Below are 22,733 nucleotides of genomic sequence, written 5' to 3'. Positions count from 1 at the left end.
TTCTTCTTCATGGGTTTGGATGGTTTTCTGTAATTGGTTGATGGGGTCTGCATTGCAGGTAGTTAGTTATTGGGTTTAAAATATTAATAATATAGATGGCATTTCATATTGGACAGGTTGTCATTGAAAAGACCTGGTAGAGATAGAGAACAGCTCCATTTTGCACCTTGTTAACTAGAGGTACTGCAGAACTCATGGCTTGCGAGACTGTAATATAGATAAGAAATAATAAAAATCCAAGTCCAAACTCAAAATCTACTTCCTGTGTATTATTCATCCTGACCTTGGCAGAGAAAAATAAGCTAGAGCTGTAACACTTGGCACCAATAAATCCATCCTTTCCAGATCCTGGTGACAGAGAGAGTGTCTGAGGCAGAATAGAAGTAAAGGAAATACAATGGTGGGCTTCAACTCACAGATTAAGATATCTAAACACAAATATCTCCAGGTAAATTGAGGGTCTTCTGCTCAGACCTTCTGGTTCATCACCCCCATGATGAGATCTAGAGCCCCAGCAGGACAACCTGCCTGGCCTGGAGCTGATGCTGCAGAGTGGCTGAGCTCTCCAGCAGCTCTTGTGTCCTGCTTGCCTACCCATGGATGTCTAGGAAGTCCCCTGGGCCCTCAAATGGCCAGTCCAGGTCCAGCTATTCCCAAGGAGCTCACAAAGAAGAAAATTAGTTTTGACAGACATGGGCGAGCAGAGTAGCTATAATTATTTATAGCCATAGTAAAACTCGAGCATGAATCTGTTTTATCTCTTACTGTGGACCCCCTGGGCTGTCTGACACTCAGTGATGGCACAGATTTAATTAACGATTTAATTAAGTCCATGAAAAAATATTAGCCATTATTCTTGGTGTATTTAAAGCCACACAACCCCTTACCCTGGCAGGGATGTATTTATAAAAATTGCCATGATGGGTTATCTCTAAAAGTGGGGAGAGAGAGGGAGCTATACCAGTATGAAGCCCTCCTGAACTGGTGTGGTTCCAGCAGCATCTGGGAAGTACCAAAATAGCAGGGAAATAATCACAAGCTGTTTTCAGAGATCACATCATAAGCTCTTCTGTGCTGCTCATCTGTGACGGGATCAAGCTCTGAGTGCTGATCACTGAACTGGGTTGAACTTCAGGAGTCTTTGCTCCGCCACATCTGGGGCTGGGCACCTCCACCCTCCCCTCTCTGCTCCCTCTGCATCAGCTCTGTGCCATCCCAAGTTTAATCCTGTGTTGTTGTGCCACCAGCTGGGATTTCCCCCCCTCCCTCTGCCTTTAATCTCCCTTGAGCCCTGCGTTGTTTTCCTTTTCGTTGTGCTGTCATCCGAGTTTTGCTTCCTTGTGCCTCACCCCACGAGATGTCACTGCTAAAATGCAGCTACATCCCATCCATTGGAGGAGCTCTGGGACCTGGGGCTCTCTGGCATCTCCCAGGCTGGTGGCTCACCCAAGGAAAGGGCACAGTGCTGTTCCCAAACCTGCCCTGGGGACTCCATGGCTTTGCCCAGCAGCTGGAGCAGCTCCAAGGCTTGGGGAAGCAGCCCTGGTTTTCCAAGAGACTGGGCACACTGTCCCTCAGATCTGACAGGCCACAGCCAGGGATTTCCAATCACCAGGGGGACTCCCACAGTCATTAAGTGTGTCCCCAAGTGGGCAATAATCCCCCAGGACATGGGAATGGGTGAATGTCCTGGTTTTCTCTGTGGGAGAGTTAATTTTCCTCCCACAGTGCTGTGTTTCCTGATTTAGGACAAGGATAATGTTGATAACTCACTGATGTTTTGGTTCTTGCTGAGTCGTTCTCACTCTGAGTCAAGGATTTTCCACGTCTCATACTCTGCCAGTGAGGAGCTGCACCAAAAGCTGGGAAGCAGCACAGCCAGGAGAGCTGATCCAAATTGGCCAGAGGGATATTCCATTCCACAAACTATCATTTCTTGGGTATTAACTTTGGAAATTACCCAGCAGGGAGCCCATTTGCTGTTTGGGGACAGGCTGGGCATCACATCAGTCAGTGGGTGATGAGCAATTTTGTTGTGTATAAATTGATTCTCTTGGGTACTGTTGCTGTTCCTCCTCTCATTGTCATTATTATTATTATCATCATTGTATTTTCTTTTAAATGCTAAACTGTTCTAATCTCAACAGATTTACCTGTTTACCTTTTCTTTCTGATTCTCCTCCTTACGGGGTGAGGGGGAGGGAGTGAGTGAGAAACTGTGTGTGACTAAACCACGACAGTGAGGAGACACAGGTACATCCTAAAGGGATGCAGCATCACTCCCACCCACACAAAATGTTAGAAAAAAAAGGATGGATGAAGGAATTTTAGCCACATCAAGAAAGTGTCCAGTGTAAGACTATTAACTGGGATTTGTAATTGTAATTAAAAAAATTGCTTTTCTCGGCTTCTTGGTAGAGTTTTATGAAGGGGCAGGCAATAATAATCAGGGCAGATGAGATGATCTTTTCCAGAGAGATGAGCAATGGATAAATCTCATCCTACAGAGGCAGCCAGTGAGGCTGAGAGTGACCTGTGCAAGGCTGAGTTGGTTGAGACAGCACCAGGGTGGTGCTCCTGGCCCACCAGACCTCCTGGGCTTGTCAGAGCAGCAAAAGCTGAAGGGATAACTCCTGGAAAAGGAGGGAAAAACCCAAATCCTCCCATGAACTGTCTCTAACAGATCACTGGCTGGGTTGGTGTCTAAGATTAGCTCCTTCTGGCAGCTTCAGCAGATGCAGCTGCTGGGTAAATATAGACCCTTAGTGAATGGGCTATTTTCTCTCCTGGAGTATCCAAGTCAGGAGGGCAGTGCAGTCACTGGGCTTTGCCATGTGAGTCACTCACTTGGACACTGGGAGGTGACTCTGCCCCCCCAGGCAGCCACAGACCTGACCTGAGCCACCACAGTGACACAGCTCTTGGTGTCAGCACCTCAGGGTGCTGCCACCTGTGCAAGGACACCCCTCTGGAGGGGAAGAGAGGAATTTAACCCTGCAGGAAGCACGTGGTGGCAGAGCTGGTTTGAGGGGAAAAAGTAAAACTGAAATAATGGAGATGCCAAGAAACACCCAGGAAACGTCCAGCAGTGACAGATGTGTCAAAAAGGGATGTGACAAGATGCCACCAAGGCATAATACCTTTCCTTACCCCCAGCATTGTTGCTCAGGCTCCCAAAAGGAAAATCAACCTGGCTTCTCACCCAAAACTCACACAGGTGACAGTTTGCTGACCACAGGCTCAAGATATGCATGAAAGCAGAGTCAAAATAAAGCTGAATATGAATCCAGCTGCAGCACAACCTTCAGTCTGGTGACGAATCCAAAGTGGGTTTCTGCTGAAGTCAAAAATGTCTTGTGTCACTGTTTTTGGGGGCAAGTGAGGACCTGCAAACAGACCCTTGTCCTCTCATCTCCCATGGTGAGGCATTCCTGGGGGTGTCACCTGCAGGGTGACAGGGATGAGCAGCAGGTGCCACAGTTATCCAACATTTATTGCCTACATAAATAAGTGACAATTATCAGGGACTCCACAAATTACTTTGGCAGAGCTGAAAGCTGGCTAGGAACCCATCCTGCTTCATCCACAGGGATGCACCAAGAGTCTGGACCCCTGTTGTGAAGGCTGTGGATCCTGCCCTCGCCAAACAGCGACATAACTCAGACATAAGGCCACTGAGAGTTACTCTAAAGTGCAAGAGAGACAGAGCTATTCTTCTGTTACAAACCCACCTTTTCCCCCAAAGGCACCGTGTTTCACACACTCCTAAAGTCTAATTCTCCAAGGAGTCTCCCATGGGCTTTCCCTCCGCCACCCAGCCCCAAGTCCCTGCCCTTCATCTGGGTTTTTTTTTTTTTGTCCTTTGATTGTGTTCACCTGTGTGCTCACTCAGCCCTACAGCTGTGGGCTGTGCACACCAAAGGCAGCTGAGGAAAGGGATGGGTGGCTGGAGATGAGCAAAGGTTGGCTACAGTTCTGTCCCTCAGCCGTGGCAGGAATGTGAGCTCAGACTTTTGTCCGTGGCGTATAAAAAAACTGAGGAGTTTGTCTTGAGTCCCAGGACGTGTGTCACAGAGGGGTGGTCGTGGTGGTCACATCCAGCAGTGCAAGGCCCTAAAACCTCCAGCCATGGGACCTAGAGAGTCTTTTCTGGGAGACAAGGGCTGTGGGGGAGGCCAGTGCTGGTGGACCAAGCGTTGTGGGAAGCAGGGAGTGAAATCTCTGGGCCTGCACAATGTCAGAGGGTCAGAAGAACAATGGGGATGGCTCTGGCATGAAAGAAACATCCTGGGAGCTGCCTCAGCATCCTGCCACGCCTGGGGAGACTGAAACGCCCGCTGTGCCTGATGGAAAATCGTTCCTGCAGCAAGGGGGTGACCTGTGCCTTCCAGGTGACTTCTACATGGATGAGCTACAGCAGTCCGATTGTCAGGAGGGCCTGGAGAGCCCTGGCCAGTGGCTGGTTTGGCAGCAGTGGCTGGGAGGAGAGAGGAGGCTTCAGGACAAGCCTGTGGTGCCTCCCCCTACTCCAGCTTGGCCTTGTCACCCTTGTCCTCCTCCTCGATGGCCAGGATGCGCTCGCGCTCCTTGATCAGCTGCACCCCACAGTAGGTGATGAACCAGATGGACAAGGTGCTCACAGGGAAACCTAGGGCAGGGAGGGAGACATGGTCATGCACCTGTGGCTGCTGGCCCAACAATGCAAGTTCTCCACCAGCACAGCTGCCTCTGAGGTGGCACAGGGAGGTCCCACAGGCTCATGGTGGTCAATGATATTTTTCATCACAGATCTAGCCCGGCAGCTTCACTGAGAGAGGAAGGAAATCCTCAGGATTGGATTTTAGATGAAGCTTTTCCTGAGCCCATCAAGGCACCATGGACTGCAGCTAATGTGGGGATGTGCTGGAGGGGCTCTGAGCTCCTCTTACCCCCAAAAATCCTCCTGTTCCCCAAGGTCAGAAATCATGTTGACTTTCTGCCCATTGAACCTGCCCCTGTCAATTGTTGCTCAACACTGTGACCTTCTGGAAGATTTGGGCCCCACTGATGCTGAGGATCAACCCCAGCCTTGTCCTGTATTTAGTGGGGACACAGTGTCACCCAGGAAAACACGTATTTTTGTCACCTACGTCAGTGACAGAGCCTGGAGCTCTCCCTCCTCTTCAGAAGGGCCTGACGGTGTTTGCAATCACAAACCTGGTATCCACAGCAGATCCTGGGGTGGATCCAGGGTTTGTCCCTGCTAAACCAGGAGCTCTGCAATGAATAATGCAACCAGCAAAAGGCAGCCAGCTCAGCAGGCAGGCACTCCTGGCACACCAAGTGTGACATTATCCATTCCCTGTGCCAGCCCCGTCCCGCAGAGGCTGCAGGACAACAGCTCCTCATGTCATTTATTTATATTTATACCCTGGGCAGCTCAAGAGGACTTCAAAGCCGTGCCACAGTCCACTGGTTAGAAGTGTACAGACTGCAGGATGAGGATTTGTGCCTGTCACCTTTGGGATGATGCAGGAGTGTCTGCTGGAGCAGTGAGCACAAGGCAGGATGAGTAAATTCTTTTCTCCAGCAAGGAGACAATTTCACAAGCAGAGACTCAGCTTTGCTTAGTGAGGTGAACATGACCTTTGCAGTGCTCCAGGGAGACTAAACCATTGCCAAGAGCTGGGCAAGCACACCTGGAAGGCAGCTACTACCCCAGAGCACTCAGCGAGGGGCTAAGAAACCACTACCTGCACTTTTTGCACCTTAAGAAATAAGGACATTTGGAGCAGCCACGCCACAAGCCTGTGGCCAGGGCACTTTGGAGCCAAAAGGATCCAAAATCCCCGTCCTCAGCTGCTGTGCCAGTGTCCCCCCATTAAGATAAGGCTGGCAGCACCTTACCCAGCACAAGGAGCCTCTTGGTCACCAGCAGTGCAAACTCCAGGCTGTTGAGGGCCAGGATGTTGTAGAGGACGATGGCCCAGAAGTTCACTGCCCCAAAAGCTGCCCTGATCCTCCGAGACATGGCCCCTGACAGCTTGGCCTGTGGAGGAGGGAGAGGAACAGAGGGAAAAAGGTCTGTAAGGAAAAGGGGTGACTGGTGCAACTCCTCTCCCAGAGAGGAGGCAAAAAATCAGAGCAGCTTTTTGTGCCTCTGGAATGGAGAAATAAAAGGACAAGGCAAAAGTGCCCTGCTGCTTTGGGGACTCTGGGCTGGGTCCCATGGGTAGGACCAAGATATCAGACACAGTTTCATGATAATTGTAGAATCACAGACACATGGAAGGGTTTGGGTTGGAAAGGATATTAAGGATCATCCATTCCACCCCCTGCCATGGGGACGGACATCTTCCACTATCCCAGGTTGCTCCAAGCCCTGAGCAACCTGGCCTTGGACACTTCCAGGGATCCAGGGGCAACCACAGCTTCTCTGGGAGTTCTATTCCAACCCCTCAGCACCCTCAGAGGGAAGAATTCTTTCCCAATATCCCACCTAACCTTGCCCTCCATCAGTTTAAATCTATTACTCATTGTCCTGTCCCTCCATGTCCTTGTCACAAGTCCTTCTCCAGCCCTCTCAGAGCTTCTTTAAAATGAAATGGTTGAGTCCTGCTTTCTCCACCTCTTGCCTTGGGTAAGCCACTCCTCAAGGCAGAAGGATCCTGTTGTATTCTCAGGATTATTATTAGCCCTACATGCAAATCACTCCTGGGTCCTGGTAAAAATAGTTTCTTAGGAATTAAAAAAAGAAAAAAAAAAAGCTGAAAACTAATGACAACAGCAGAGTTGAATTGTCACTGGCACATAATCTCCAGGATCAGTTGCTGTGAGTGGAGCAGGGAAGGAGTTTATAGAGCCTTCAAAGAGCACGGTGAATCCCCAGGCCACTTAGTGCTGGCAATTGTGGTGCCGCAGGGAAGGAGATTTCACTGCCTGGGAGAGCTTTAATCTGATTAGGAGTTCAACAAGGAGAGCAAACAGGAGGATTGCTCTCCACGGCTTTTATTCAAAATAGATCTTTATTTAACTCATTTAAGACCTCCAGACTTTAAGCTGAGAAAAAAAATAAAAAATAAGGAATATAATTCTTTCCAGGGTAGAAGCTTTAAAGTTGTTTTTTTTGCCCCCATTATGTCCCTGAGGCACCTTGATCCCAAACAGACACAGGGCACTGAACTTTGGAGCGTTTTAAAAAATAATTTGTTCTAGCATCCAAACACTTGCTTTTGAAAGAAATCAGATCAAAACCACTGAGAATGCCAAGATGCTTTGGAGAACAAGAACAAATTATTCCCATAAGGAAATATATACAAATTTCCCCATAGGATCACAGAATCTGGGCATTCCATATACATAGACATATTCTCAAGCACAGAATTGTATTTTGTGTCTATCTGTGGGACTTTGATGCCTCACTGGAAATGCATTCCTGCTTCTCTTGGACCTCTGTTCTCTCTCTGGAATTTCCACCCCAATCTAAATTTCCTGTGAAGCATCACAGGGGCAGGAGTTTATTTGCTCTGGGTGGGTGACAAAGTGGGTAAAATGAAGGGACACAGAGCACCAGGACTGTGCTTCCCTTGCACAGCTCAGTAGCTGATCCCAAGGGATATCACCATCCCTGGAAACATTCAGAAAAATGTGTGGATAAGGCACTTAAGGATGTGGTTTAGGGGTGAACATGATGGGGGTGCAGGGTAGACAGCTGGACTTGATGGTTTTTTCCAGCCTTAATGATTCCATGATTTTTAAGGAAAGAGCTTCAGGTCTCCATGCAGGTGGCCAGGCCATGGAAGCCTCATGGCATCCTCAGGGATTCTGCTCTTCAGCCTCAGTCAAAAATCCAACTCCTACAAACCAGAGTGAGTTCCCTCCTTGCAGTCACAGATATTTTCCAGCACCAGAGCTTGTCCCCAGCCCCCCTGACCTCTCCCACCCCCTCTGCAGCCCAGCTCCTCACCTCCAGTTTGGCAAAGGGCCCCAGCTGGAAGAACTTCTGCACCCAGAGCTCGAAGTTGAGGCCAAAGCAGTTGACCAGGGACCAGATGTAAACGACCTCACAGGGCCCCAGCCACAGTGTGGTGATGGCAAAGGTGGCAATGCTGGCCACCAGTTCCTTCAGGATGTGGTCGTGGTTCTCCCCAATGTGGTCATACACATACCTAAAAAGCCAAGGAAGGTGGTTGGTGCTCCCTCTAGTCCAGGAGATACCTCTGGAGTTTCTTCCCCCAAGCTCCTCACAGACAGGTCAGTCCAGAACATCCCAGTAAAACAGGAAGGATGTTCTGGCTCATTCTAGCAACAAACTTTTTGGTTTAAACTTCAAATTTATTGCTCATTCTGCAATAAACTTTTGATTTTTGCTGAGCCCAAACTGCTTGTGACTTGTGTTCCTACAAACCTATAAATACTCAAGGACAAAATATCCACTTTCCCCCTCCAGCAGGTAAAACTTGGGGTGTCTAGAGCTGGAGGCTCTCCCAGACTTGCTGGTGCTCAGGATTTTATCACAAATCAGCCACCACCCCCCTCAGTAGAGGTTTGCTGGTGTGAACTCAGGGATGAAAGGAGGTAAAGGGCTGAGGAAGATGCAGGTGGAGCTACAGGACTCAGTTCCCCTTTCCTCCTGGAGGAATATAAAGCTGGCTCTTCCTCCTCTGAGGGAACGTTAAACCCACCAGACTCGAAGGAATTTTGTGACAGATTGTTTTATTCTCAGATTTGGAGGAAGGGGTTGTTGCTCTGTGTGCAATTAATTCAACAGGTTTGAAGCTAAACAGAGCAAATAATGGGATTTATCCAGAGGAGAGGACACCCCAGCTTTGGGATGAACAGCATGTGATGCTACATTGCTCTGGGATGGAAGGGAAGACTGAACCAGACTAGAGGTGATCAACTGGACACTTACTTGCACAGCCAGTCATTAATCCCTCTGTCAAAATGCCTAAAATAAGATGATAAGAACAATGTTAAAACACACAGTGACAATTAAAACCTTTTGAAACAGAGAAAACACCCAATCCCCTGGCAAGGCACATCTTAAACCTTGCTCACAGAAATCCTCCAGGCTCCTTCCTTGGACACAGGCCACTAGAGACATGGTTTAACTTCTCTCTTTATCAATTTCTCCCCACTTAAAAATATTTCCCTGGGTTCTGGCCAGGTCTGGACTGTGGTTTCAGGTGGTCCCCGACTCACAGAGCAGCTGCCCAGGTGTCCTCCCCTCTAGGCAGGTCCTGTCCAGCTCAAACCCTCTTGGTTGGTGCTCATGGGGTACTCACGTTTCAGCAAAGATGTAGAGCATGGTGATGCATTTTGGGGGCTGGGGTGGGTCCAGGTGGTCCAGTCTGGCGATGGTGTTGGTGACCCCAAACATGACAGCAGCTTTCACCCAGTCATACACCAAATTGGAGTAAGCCAGGCCAGCTGGAGCAAAAATGGGAGTCAAACAGGGGGGGAAAGGAACATGGGATGCATCAGGATTTCTGCAGAGCAAATATTTTAAAACTAAGTTTTTTAAGAGGCTTGAACAAAAAGACAATTCCTTCTCAGAGTATTAGGGAGCAAAGTGCTTATTGGTCTTAGTAGGCCAAGCAATTCTGTTTGTACAGTCATTTATTCCATCATTGGGCCTTCCCTCTGAGGCTTGTTAGGCTGTGATGAGCTAATCACAGTTCTCAGGCCTTGCCTCTGAGGTTTTATTGACACCTCCACCAGAATTCCCCCCACCCCAGCTCCCTCTGGCCATGGAGGTAATGTCCATGCTACAGCAGAGCCAGGGTCAGAACCTCTGCCTTAAAGAGGTGTCTGACACTGGGAAACAAACCCTGCAGGGGCAGCTGCTAAAGATTTCAAATGTCTCTGCAAAGAGCTGCTAAAATTCCCCCTGTCTTGGTGGGATCCAGCTCCCAGATTAAGGGATACTCCCAGTGTGGGCCAGGCAGGTGTGGTTAGCACAGTCAGAAGAGCTCAGCTCCCTCTGGAGTAGCACAGGATCCATCCAGCCAGGGCTCTTGGGACACCCTAAATCCATGTTAGTGCCACTCCAGCTGTATCAGGATTTTATCCTGGCCTCAAGCTGCCACTCTGGAGAGACATGAGGCTCCTCCGGCCCCTGCTTGGCCTCTGCTGTGTAGTGGTGTCTGGAATGCTGCCACCAGACATGGGTTTGATCATCTGGAATCCTCCATCCAGCTGCCAGTTGATGGCCAGTGCTGCTTCCACCGCTTATCCTGGGAATTTGCCTTCTGGAGGTGTCTAGCCCAGCCATGCTTGGAGAACACCCAACTTTAGGTAGAGATTACACTGCTCTGGACATTGTCCATTTAAATGTTGAATATGACTCTTTTGGGACAATCCACAACCTCTCTGTGCATCTCTCCCAGTGAATGACCACTCTATGGACAATTTTCCTTACATGCAATCAGGCTTTGCCTTGCTGCATGTGGTTTGTTGCATATTGCTGATTTTTTAGAGGTGCTGAGCTCCCTTCCAGTCCAAAGGTAACAAAAAAAATCTTGGTGCTCAGCTTCCTAAATCCCAAACCAATTTATGCTGTGAAAAGCCCAGACCAGCACCATGAGCTTTCCAGGGCTGCCCAACCCCAGCTCTGCATGTGTCCAGAGTGAGGACAATGGGTTTTTACTCAAACCTGTCCAACACAGGCATTCCCAAAGCCTCTCAGGAGAGGTGAATGGAGATCTGGATCACTCACCACTGCCTTGGAGCTGAGCACAGGGGTGAACGTGCCCCAGCACGGCCACTCACCCAAGGACCAGTCCGAGAGGCGGTTCACGAACTTCAGGTCGGAAGGGAGGGTGAGGATGTAGAAGAAGTGGAAGAAGATGTCCACAGCCACGATGGCCCCCACGTGGAGCAGGGCGTTGACACGGATGCTCTTCATCTCATCGTCCTTGCGCCGCAACTCTCGGGTGCTCACCTGCAGGGAGGGACAAACCAGGACAGGGCTGAGCTCAGGGGCAGGATGGGCATTGTTCCTTCATCCAGAAGTGCTGGTGTCATAGAAACTTAGAATTTGGGGTTTTAGTGTATAGTAACACATGTGAGTCAAGATGGAGGATTTGGGGTGTTATCTAAGTCCTTCTTCTTCATGGGTTTGGGTGGTTTTCTGTAACTGGGTGAAAAAGGTCCACATTGCGGGCATTGGATGGTCATTATTGAGTCAAAAGCATAAATAATATTGCTGTCACCTTGGTATTGGGTAATTATCACTTAAATAATCTTGGAAAGAGTTAGAAGTTCTCCATTTTATCTTCATTTTCTAAGAGCTCACAGTGTGCAAGTCTGTAAATACTGTAAATAGATAAGAGATAATAAAGATTCCAAGTCCAAATGCGAACTTGATGTTTCCTGTGTATTCATCTTGACCTTGGCAGAGAAGGAAAGAAACCAAAATTGTCACACAGGATGGTCAAGGTTCAAATAGGGATTGATCATCAGTCTCCTTTAGAAATCACGCCATGGACTACGTAGCCCAAATTTACACTGATTAAGGAGGACCCAAGGGCTGGCTCAGGTGAGCACATCCACAAGGAAGAGGACATGTTCCACCCACAGCAGTGCTGAGGACAACAGGAATGTCCCTACTGCAGCATCCTTCTCTTCCCAGGGGTTTCCCAGGGGTCAGACAAAGGTCTGGCTGAACTCAGGGACTCCAGGTGGGGTGAAATCCCCTCTGACCAGGGAGGTCCCAGCATTTCCTGTTCTTTCTGCAACAACGTGCCCAGAAAATCAACTTTGCTTAAGGACAACCCCTTCAAAAGGGGGAGCAAATGCTTGCACCCATCACATCTCCAGGATGGATTCCAGGGCTGGAATCCCAACCTGACAGCTCTGCCAGGGCCTGGTGTATTTTTGTCCAGGGTCATCTGGGAGGAGGAGGAGGGCTGCTGATGTCTGAGGCTTCTGCTGCAGACTCCTGCTGTAAACCAGAGGGAAACCTGCTCGAGGGGCCATCCTGAATCAGTGGGACCTGATTGATGGGGATTTCACCTCTGCTGTACCTTGCACAAACAGGGGCTGGGGTTTGCCTCCAGGAGCTGTCACATCTCTGGTTGTTGTCACATAAACATCAGCAGGGTGAGCTCTCAGGATTACACGGGGCAGAGCGATGTCCTTGCTTCCCCGCATTGCCGTAAAATTGCTGCTGTATTCAAAATCCTCTTATGTTTATTACTTCCCCTTTATTCCCTGTGAGAGGTGGGAGCTCTCCCTGCATAATCCACAGGCTGCTGCACCAGCCTTGTTGTCAAATCCAGATGATTCCTGAGAATTAAAGCCTTTGCCTGATTTTTTTTGTGTGCGTCTGTTAAGTACCAGGTGCTTTGAAGATACAAAGAAGTCGCTGGACCCTGAGTTGAGGGAGGGCAGGGTCTGGTATGGAGATGTGAGGGACAACACAGAACCCTCCTTCCATGGAATCACAGAATGGTTTAGGCTTGAAAAACTCATTAAGATCACTGAGTCTGACCATTAACCCAGCACTGCCAAGCCCATCACTAAACCCTGTCCCCAAGTGCCACATCTACACATCTCCAGGGATGATGACTATTCCATTGCCCTGGATAGCCTGTTCCAATGCTCAACAACCATTTCCCTGAAGAAATTATTCCCAATATCCTGTCTAAAACTCCCCTGGTGCAACTCGAGGTTGTTTCCTCTCGTCCTCACATCTGTGTGTGGTGACAGCACCTGGCCATTGTCCCCTTTGGGATCAGGGCTGTGTCCCCCACACTCCCAGCCCTAGAGAAGGGGATTTGTTCCCTTGACCTCAGTAAGAAAGAAGCTTCTCCACCCAAATTGGGCTGGCCAAGCCCTGGTACAGTTGAGTTCCCATCTCACACAGGGATGTAAGAACTCCACCAGGATGTAGGGCCAGCAGGATCCAAAGGGACAGATCCAATCCCTAACTGGGACACTCATCCCACCCCGGGGAAGGGTTCTGTCTCCCTCCTGCCCTAATTGTTCTTGGGCAATTAAGAATTCACCCTCTGCAGCCAGACAGAGCTCCAGCAGTGCAGGGGGGATGTAGCCAGGAGATGGCAGTGGTGGCCAGGCCAAGCCACGACCCCTGGCCGGGGCAGGGAACTTCATCCTTGTGCCTTTGGGATGAGCCTTTGAAGCAGCAGAGAGGGGAACTGCTCATTAAGTGGCTTTAGACCCTCTGGTTTGGGGCTGTGCAAAGCAGCAGGAAATAAAACTCCGCCTGGATCCAGCTCTGCAGGAGCAGTGGGATTTCAGGTGCTGGAGACATGAGTTTCATGCCCCCATTTATAAGTACCTGGCTGCATCCCTGATGGGGACACTTTTGATCTTCAGGGTCAAATGCTCAAAAAATCGATAAATCCAGTAGGACCCGAGGGCTCTTGTTCCTTTTTAAGAGGCATCATGAAGTTGATAATTCCACAGCTGAAAAGCAGGCAAGGAGCAGGACTGGGATCATGGCTCATCCTGGAGGAAACATCCCAGTGCAGCCCCTTTCTTAGGTAACCAGAACCAGGTGTGAGAGAAGGTGCTGGGCTGGTGAGTCTTTGGTCTTCTCCTCACCAGGAGGCTCTGGCTGCTCTCCCCTGCCCTGGGCTGGTTTTTTCTTCTGAATTCACAAATGTTTTTTCAAAACATTCTTGTACCCAGGCATCAATTTGGGTCAAAAAACTCAATGTAGCTGTTCTTCTGCAAAAGGAACCAGGGGTGGTGGTGGGAATCCTCCACAGCATCACTGCTGACCAAACACCTCCCTTTGCCAGAGTCCCCAGTTTGCTGAGGCTGATCCTTGGTGCAGAGGGAGGGTGAGGTGGGAAGAGTGAGGGGGGAGACACAGCACTGCTGGTTTCCTTGATCTTGGACTGTGGAACAGCTCCAGAGGTCCCAGCCTCTGCTGGGAGGCTGCTCCTGGTGTTTTCCAGTTCTGTTGAAGTCTGCTTATCCAAAAGCTCCCTTGGTTGTGTGGAATAGGCAAAGACTTGGAACATCAGGGTATTGCATGGAGCCCCCAACTGCTGGAACTCAGCCTTCCACCCAATCTTACTTATTTCCTGAGAAATAACTTGACCTAAAGACACACAAGCCATCCCTGGAAGCTCCTGCTCCCTGGGTGAAGCAGCTGGCCAAAAAGAAGGTTAAAAATCCATCAATTTATGCCCTCCCCCCACAAAAATGCACAGCCACAGGCTAGAGGTGACCACAAGAAATGCTACAACTGTTTCCATCTTCACTGTGGCAAAAGTTTTGTAGACATTAACCCCAAGCAAATAAATTTTTGGGGAGAAACCTTGCTCCAGTCTGGCCTCAGGATCACTCACCTGGGCGCGGAACTGGTCAAACGTCATGACAGGCCCAAAGAAGAAGAAAGGGAGGTAGAAGTTGTACTTGAGGAGGTCGAAGATGGAGTAGATGCCCTCTTCCCTCTCACAGCTCTCGAGGGCGAAGCTCATGCAGCGCATGATGGTGAAGGTGCAACCTCCATAGAAAAGGACATCTTGGAGATCAAAAGCTCCTGTCACAAACCCACTCTGGATAAGAGAGAGAGAGTTACCACCAGGAGCTGCCTTGCTTTGTGGGGGACACTGTTGTTGGGATGGTCACGACACAAGGAGTGACACCATAAAAATTCAGAAGGCTCAGAAAGCCCTTTATTATATATATATATATATTAAAAAATAAAGGGATATATATTTTTTCAAAATTATATATATATATAATTATATATAAAATTATATATAGAATATTCTATATCTTATAGAATATTCTATATATTATATAATAATGTTATATATAACATTATATATTTTATATAACATAATAGTCTCTATATTACATAATATATAATATTATATAATATTATTTATATAACATTACATTACAATATATTATAACTATTATTATTAATATAATAAAATTATTTTTATATTATTTATAGATATATTACATATTATTTATATTTATTTATTATGGCCCCATGCTGTCTTTTACACAGCTTTTACAAGCCTCGAGGGCAACTTCTAATTGGTTAATAATAGCTTTCTTGTTAATTATTCTATTGGGTAGTAAAAGACATTTCACTTGTCTATCAAATCTATCTATTTTTAGACTGTTTACATATTTTCTTTACTGATTCTCATGGGACAAAGCCCTTGTTATTACAGGTGCACTCATTTTTCACCCTCAGAATAGATTGTTGTGTTAAAGGAACTTCTCATTCTCAAAACAGCTTCATATAGGAACTTACACATTACTTGTGAGCTGCACTTAGGAGAAATGACAGGGTAGCTTTTTATCCTGTTCCTACAGGACACACTCCTGGGGCAGCAGAGAATAGTTTGGTTTGGAGGGACCTTAAAGCTCATCCAGTGCCACCCCCTGCAATGGCCAGGGACAACTTCCACTGTCCCAGGTTGCTCCAAGCCCTGTCCAACCTGGCCTTGGACACTTCCAGGGGTCCAGGGGCAGCCACAGCTTCTCTGGGAACCTGTGCCAGGGCCTCCCCATCCTCACAACAAGGAATTTTTTTCCTAACATTTCATCTAACCCTGACCTCTGTCAGTTTAGTTTTCAGTTCAAGGAAAACCTTTAATTATGCTCTGACACCAATTGTCTCTGAAGTTAATGAGCTGTGAAGATAAAATTGGGGCTTGATTTCCCAGCTGGCTCCTGCAGCTCAGGGCAGTCAGGAAGGGGTAGATCCTCTTGGCCATGTCACCAAGCAGCTGTTGGTGGCACACAGGCTTTGGTCTGGGGTGGCAATGTGACCCTGTCACAGGTGTCCCCATGGATGGGGTTGATGGAGAGGAAGAAAACACATCTTTGGAGGCAGGGAGAGGCAACACTGTCCTGCTGAGGGACTGAATATTTTTATAAGGTCCTTCCTGGCTTCTCTCCACTCACCAGTGAGGTAAAATCTTAGCTAGGCTGTGACCTAAGAGATGTGCATCACCCAATCCATCCCAGCTCTGTGCTACAGCTGGGGAAACTGAGGCACAGGGCAGCAACAGGCTGACAAATTACTGCCTGGGCAGCAAGAAGGACTCAACTGGAACAGCACGAAGCCACCAAAACATGATATAAACACCATGGGATTATCCCCAAACTCACACCTCAACAGTCCCTTCCCTCTAAAATGCTGTGAGAGCTCTGACACAGCCAGGCCAGGACCTGGGGCTGCCCCAGGAGCCTTCCTTAGGGATAACCCCGAGGAGATGGACACCAGTGGGCTGGAAACAGGACAGACACAGGGCCAGGACATCACTCACCTGCCACGAGCCAAAGGGCTCCACCTTGAAGGAGGCGAGGCAGCAGAGCCCGGCCACGTAGCAGAGCCACTTCTGCTTGGCCAGGGCCACCGAGTAGAGGAGCAGGCAGTGGGACAGGATGATCATCAGGTACACCAGCCCCATGCTGGCCAGCACAGCCAGGGCCCCATAGATCATGTACATCACAGCCCGGTGCTGGGGAGAGAGAGAGGCTGTGGTCAGCGGGGTGAAAGCCCCAGCCCCAGAGCATCCCCCCTGTTATAGGGAATGTACTGCATTTAATAATTTGTGCTGAAATATAATATAAATAAATTAATGGACAAGCCCCAGTTCTGGGAAAACTAGGCTTGCATTCCAGGTTGGGTGTCTCCTATTGCCATAATACTAAGCCTTCTGATGATTGTTTACATACTTTCCTTCAAAGTCTCTCAAAACAATGTATATTGTTTTCATTCCTCTCGGTGATGGACTTCTGGATTCACCACTGGGGTCAGAGAGGTGTTCCTCTCATGGATCAATCCTTGACCAAATCCCAAATACTATATAAACCCTAAATCATAATAAACCTTCCTCTTTTCCCTGCTTCTACCTGATGGGTGAGTGTGATTGTTTTCATGTCCCTAACTGTGACATCTCCAGCAAGGGAATAATGGAAACCAACACCTGAAAGAAAGTTCCCGGCCCCAGAAAAGAGCCATTGGTGACGATTAATTAAGGATGAGTGGAACCAAATAAGACTCAACGACTTGGACAGCCTCGAAAGAAAATCTCAAAAATACATCATCCCAGAATAGTGGACAAAGGATTTAGCCTTGGGGGAAATAAACTGTATAAGAATTGGACTCATGGTGGTGGGATGTGTGAATGGGGGAGGATAGAGGCTTGTCCCTACGTTCACCTAGTCCCGGTCCCGGAGTCAAGGTTGTCCTTTTATCATGGCTTTCCAAATTTATTGTTACGCGAAAATAAACTTTGGGTTTTTTTATTTTATTTTATTTTTTACATCTGGCTGCTTCATTTATAACACCCCCAAAAACCCTTCCACAGACCTCAGGCCACCCCTGGGTGCTCTCATATCTGTGCCCATCCCATCCCTGCTCACCTGTGGCACGGTCATGGAGCAGAGCTTGCCGAAGAGGACGTGTCCCGAGAGGGCGAAGACGATGATGTTCCTGAACGAGGTGAACCACATCACCCACTCGAAATCGGCCACGTCCTGCAGGAGCAGCACCAGGCACTTCACTGCCCCCAGCCCCACCACTTTTAAAGCTTTTTCTGCCCATCTGCCACCCAAGAGCACTTTAGCTCAGGCATAAAACCCCAGGAGGGATGCGCAGAAGTCACTCATGGAGCATCCCACAGGGCTGGGATTTTCCCTATTATTTTAGGGAGAAAAATACGAGTCACTTGGACTTCACAAATGAGTGTCAGTAGCAGAAAAACCAGCTCTGTTTCTCCACTGACCAGGTTGTCTGTAGCTAGAAAAGCCCCTCCTCACTCACCATCTTCCTGCCAAAGTAGTGCCAGCCTGGCTTTATGCCATCCCGAAAAGCTTTTCTGTTCATGCTGTCTGCAAAAGAACCAGAGTTATGGAAGATAAACAGCTCTGGGAAATGGGATCCGCATTCAAACCAGACCCAGCCCTTTCATCATTGTGATAAGGAGCCATCAGAGCTCAAATACCCCGTCCCAAAAGTGTCACGGACAGTCAAAAGAATCAGTGACCAAAGGTTTCTGCAGGAATTTTTAGCAAAGGCTTTTTCTCATTACACATTCCCTGGCTGATCCTGTAAAGTTTTCATGTTTGTGGGCTTCCAAACAAAAATAAACAAGCAAACACACAAAAGCCAAAAACAAACAAAAAAAACCCCAACAAAAAACCAAACAAAAAAAAAAACCCAAAACAAACCCACAAATACACCCTCCCCAAACAAACAAACAAACCAACAAACCAACCCACCAAAACAAAACCCCCCAAACCAAATCAAACAAAAAGGGAATCAGCCCTTTATAGGTGGTGGTGATTGACTGATGTGACACTCCCTGGGGACCTGTGACATCCTGCAGCCTCTTGCCCTAAGCAGTGGAAATAGGGACAAAAAGACAATCAGGCAAAAAAAAGAGGCAAAAATCCCTTTAAAAAGGATTTCCAAGCTGTTCTCTGCAAAAGTTAAAGCCAGGCTTGTGCTGCTGGTATCAACAACTGTAAAATCAGACTCCTGGCACCCGTCGCCCCTCCTGGGGGATGTGATGGGGGAGAGTTACCTCTGGATGCCTCGAAGATGCCGCTGCCGCTGTAGAGCACAGCACAGGTGACCACCAGGGCATAAAACCCCAGCTCGTAGCTGGGGAGCATCGATTTAACCCCCATGGTGAGAGGAGGTCACAGCCCGGCACCTGGGAAAGGGAAAGAGGAGAGGAAGGACAGATTTGTCATTACAAACAAGCAGTAGGTTTGCTGGCAGATAAAACCAGCACTGAGAGGTAAAAGAAACCATCATCATCACTGATGAATGGAAAAGAAGGCATTTCCCTTTATGAATAAACTGTAGTTTCCCGACAAATGAAATTGGATATTGAAAGATGAAAGAAACAATGGAGGAAAAGCCATCAATTCCAGAAGAATTAAAAAAATTTAAAGAAGAGTTATACATTAAAGGGGAATTTTAGGTATTAGGCACTCTGGGCAGTCTGTAACTCTCAAGTGTCTCAGCCAATGGGGAAAGAGAGAGGGAAATGTGGCCGGGAAATTGGGATAAATAGGAGGCTGGGTCCTCCAAAATTTGAGGGACCCCAGGGGAAACGCCCCATGGCCTCTCCCTTTATTCAAATAAAGTAAAAGGACTCCTCTGCCTCCTTTTTGGACACAAACCTCTGGCGTTTGTGGATTAATTTTCCTAACAGGAGGGAGGAAAACCCAGGATGAGACCCTCGTACCCCTCAGACAGCTGAACTCCTGCTGCTCCTCCCCAGCTCTGCTTTGAAGGGAAGGAGAGGAGGGTCACACCTGGGGCTGAGCCCCCGGGGCACAACTCAGGTGCAAAGAGGTTCCTGCAAACCCCACCCGGGACCGGGATTTGGGGCCAGGGGCTCCTGATGAGGGGCTCTTCCCATCTATCCCGATGTTCAGAGCTGCTCCAGGATGTCCAGGATGGGGCTCCTGTGTCTGTGATGTTCCCATCTCTAATTCCCAGTTGGATCCTTGGGGGGGATCCAGGATAGAGCTCGGAGACACCGCTGGTGGTGGAGGGGACGTGATGGGTTTTCCCACCTCCCCTCTCACCTTCTGCGAGATTTCCCCCAATTTCCGGCTCCTGGGGGGCTCCCAAATCCCAAATTTCCCCTGTCAGGAGCCTTTAGGACCCCGCAGACACATCTGAACCCCCCCGGTGTCATTAGCAGCGCTCGGGGGATGGCGACACCCAGCCCCGCAATTAGCCCTGGGCTAATTACTCCTGCCGGGGTTAATTAACCTCGGCGCGACGTGCCCTGCAGCTCCTCAGCCTCGTCGGCTGCGTGTCCGGCACTGCCAAAGAGCGGCTCGGGGCTGGGGCGGGCGGGATGCGGGGACAGGGACAGGGGACAGGGGACAGGGACAGCGTCCCCCGACCCGCCACCATCCCTGAGAGCGCTGAAGGGATTAAAGCGTCACCCTGCTCTGGTGACCCTCCGCGTTGCGAAGCTTCTGCAGTTATTAAAATAATCCCGCACGAAAATTAAAATAATATTAAAATTAATATTTTCATTTTGAACATTTATTTTTCCTTTGGTCGCCGGAGGTTTTAAGGGGGGTGGGAGATGCGGGGTGAGCCCATCTTCCCCCCGGCGTGGACCAAACGCGTTTTTTCCCGGGGGAATTTCGGGTTTATCCTCCCGGGGGGAATTTGGGGGGTGGCCCCGCGGTCAGTCCCGGTGCGGTGCGGTGCCCCTGCGGCGGGAGGGAGCACACGGAGCTGCCTTTAAAAAGCTTTTCTTCCTCTTTTCCACGCTTTACAAAGCTTTTCTTTAATTTTTATTTTTATTTTTTGGCGAGGCGGAGGACGAGGCCACCCCGCGAAGGACCCTGCGGGGGGGCGAGGGGACTGCCGGGGACCCCTCGGATAATTAATTTTAACTCCTGATCACTCCCGGGCTGCCCAGCGAGGCTCGGAGGGGTCCCAGCAAAGCCCCCCGAGGCTCCGAGTGCCAGCAGCATCCTCATCATCCTCATCATCCTCATCATCCTCCTCCTCTCCCCGCAGCCCGGCCGGGCGCTGGGGACAGGCAGAGGTGACAGAAAGCCCCGGAGGTGGCGGGATCAGCGTTGTCACAACCCTCAGCGTGGTGTCCCCCCGCCCCCAGCCCCGCATCGCCCCCCGTTACTGACCTTGAGCCCCGGGGGGGAGGCGGGCGAGGGTCGGGGATCCAGCGTCCGGCACCGCGATGGGGACAGGAGGTGACAAAGGGAGAGGGGACAACCACAGAGGGTTTGGGGGTCGCTGATTTGCCCTACAGCATCTCTCAGCCCGGCTTGGGGAGCGGGGAAGGAGGGCGCGGGTATTTTTGGGCTGCCGTCCCCCACCTTGCCCCTGGAGGAAGTTTGGCTGGGAGTGGAGCGGAGCAGGCGGGAGGTATTTTTATTTTAGAGCAGCACTGCAGAGGGGGGTGGCTCGGGAGCTGTCTGTCACGGCAGCTGCTGAGAGAGAGGACCCGTGGCGGCTGCCAAAGCTCACCCCGAGCCAGGGGAGCCGGCCTTGGGAGCCCCGGGCCACGGCAGCCCCAGGCAGGGACCGGCTCCTTTCCCAGGGGGGGTTTAGGTTCCCACTTTTAGCCCTGCAAGGGAGGGGGTTAACCCCATCACCTTGTTCCAAAGGGAGATATCACAGCGTGGAGATGGGGAAACTGAGGCACGGAGCCAAAAGGAAGTGTCATTCCTACTCGGCTTGGGCAGTGTTTAGATCCAAGTGAGGCTCAGAGGCTGCAGCATCTCCTGCTCCCAGGTGAGAACTGGCAGGACAAGAGGAAGATGTGCCAGAGGAGATTTAAGTTGGATATTATTGAAAATCTCTGCACTGCGAGTGTTGTCAGGCACAGGCTGTGCAGGGAAGTGGTGGAAGCACCATCCCTGAAGTGTTAAAAAAAATCATGTAGTTGTACTTTAGGGACATGATTTAGTGCTGGGTTAGCACTTGGATTCGATGATCTCAGAGCTCTTTTCCAACCTCAATGATCCTGGGATCTCTACAGAACACCTTTGGGATCTTCCTCTCAGCTTCCAGCATCCCCAGCAGGGATGGGGATGGATAGAAAAGGCAGGGCTGGGTTGTGGCCTCTGTTATTTCAGGGTGGGCAAACAGAGCTCAGCCAAGAGGAGAAGTCAGCACAGCCTCAGGTGGCCACATCTGTCCCCAGGTGAGACCTGGGCACAGCTCACCCCAGGCTGCCTGAGGGGTCAGCACAGAGAAACAAGGCAGAGAACCCTGGATTTTATAAATCGCTCCATGGTTTGTTCATTTTGGGGTGAGATGTTCTGTTCTGGGCTCCTCAGGGAGGATCTGCAGCCCTTGGATCAGCCCAGCTCCGCTGTTGCGCTGCCTGTGAACAAAAAGGCTTTTTTAGCACCGTTTTTCACCTGGTGGGCACAGAGAGAGGCTCTCCCCGGCCAGGGCTGAGTGGTGACACTTCCAGCACCCAACGAGGAGCTTTAATCTGCAGCAGCCAGGGCAGGATTCAGCCTCAGATGCTCCGGAGCTCCATCCCTGCCCGAGGGCTCAGCCCGCAGACCTGGCTGGAATTCACTGCCTGCTTGGAGGGGAGGGAGCGAAGAGATCCAATTCCTCATAATTCCTCACAATTCCTCACAATTCGTCATAATTTCTCACAATTCCTAACAGTTCCTCACAGTTCCTCACAATTTCTCATAATTCCTCACAATTCATCGTAATTATTCCTCACAATTCCTCACAATTAATTCCTCACAATTTCTTGCTCTCCCAATGCCTCTGTGGCAGGCAGAGGTTTATGGCCAACAAGGAGCTTCAGCAGGAGGGAAATTAAGTCTGTGGACACAGATGGACATTGGCTCAGAGTGGTGGTGGGGAGGTGCAGGGAGGCAACGAGGAAAAGCACATCAGTGTCACCCCCCTGGCTCCCAAACACACTCACTCCCCATCCCAATCCATGCCCTCAAATCCAATGATCCAATTTTTCCTCTGCCATCCACAGAGTTTCAGGAAGATGGTGGATTTTCACCTTCTTAATTTTTTTTTTTTAATCCTGAGAAATCCACGATCTTGCTGAATTTAAAGTGCAACACAGGTGAAGGGCCAGGCAGTGGTTTGTCATGAGCTGTGGTGATAAAAATAGCTTAGCTTTAATTTATAGATATTATAAAAAATTAAACCTCCCTTCACTCCTGGTTTCTAGTATAATAAGATTCATTTTTAATGTGACCGAGGCATCTTCCTCAGCACTGAGGACATTTCTGTGTTTTATTGCCCC

The 22,733-nt window shown here is 49.4% G+C and overlaps 1 protein-coding gene across 1 annotated transcript; it reads right to left on the bottom strand.

Moving 5' to 3' along the window:
• Positions 1–3,481: 3,481 nt before the first annotated feature.
• On the bottom strand, positions 3,482–20,825 carry HHATL (hedgehog acyltransferase like). Its single transcript, XM_083879777.1, has 12 exons — positions 20,620–20,825; positions 18,519–18,650; positions 17,756–17,823; positions 17,356–17,469; positions 16,254–16,448; positions 14,307–14,516; positions 10,753–10,924; positions 9,267–9,411; positions 8,894–8,929; positions 7,946–8,147; positions 5,887–6,028; positions 3,482–4,648 (listed from the first exon to the last, which is right to left on the bottom strand). Exons 2-12 carry the CDS (start codon positions 18,622–18,624, stop codon positions 4,524–4,526), a joined length of 1,515 nt encoding a protein of 504 aa, XP_083735903.1. The 5' UTR covers positions 18,625–18,650; positions 20,620–20,825; the 3' UTR covers positions 3,482–4,523.
• Between the last annotated feature and the right edge of the window lie 1,908 nt (positions 20,826–22,733).

The sequence above is a fragment of the Zosterops lateralis genome (assembly GCF_965231275.1).
Source record: "Zosterops lateralis genome assembly, chromosome: 1".
NCBI lineage: Eukaryota > Metazoa > Chordata > Aves > Passeriformes > Zosteropidae > Zosterops > Zosterops lateralis.
The sequence above is the reverse complement of the archived record's forward strand: the minus strand, read 5'-3'. Positions and strand labels throughout refer to the sequence as shown.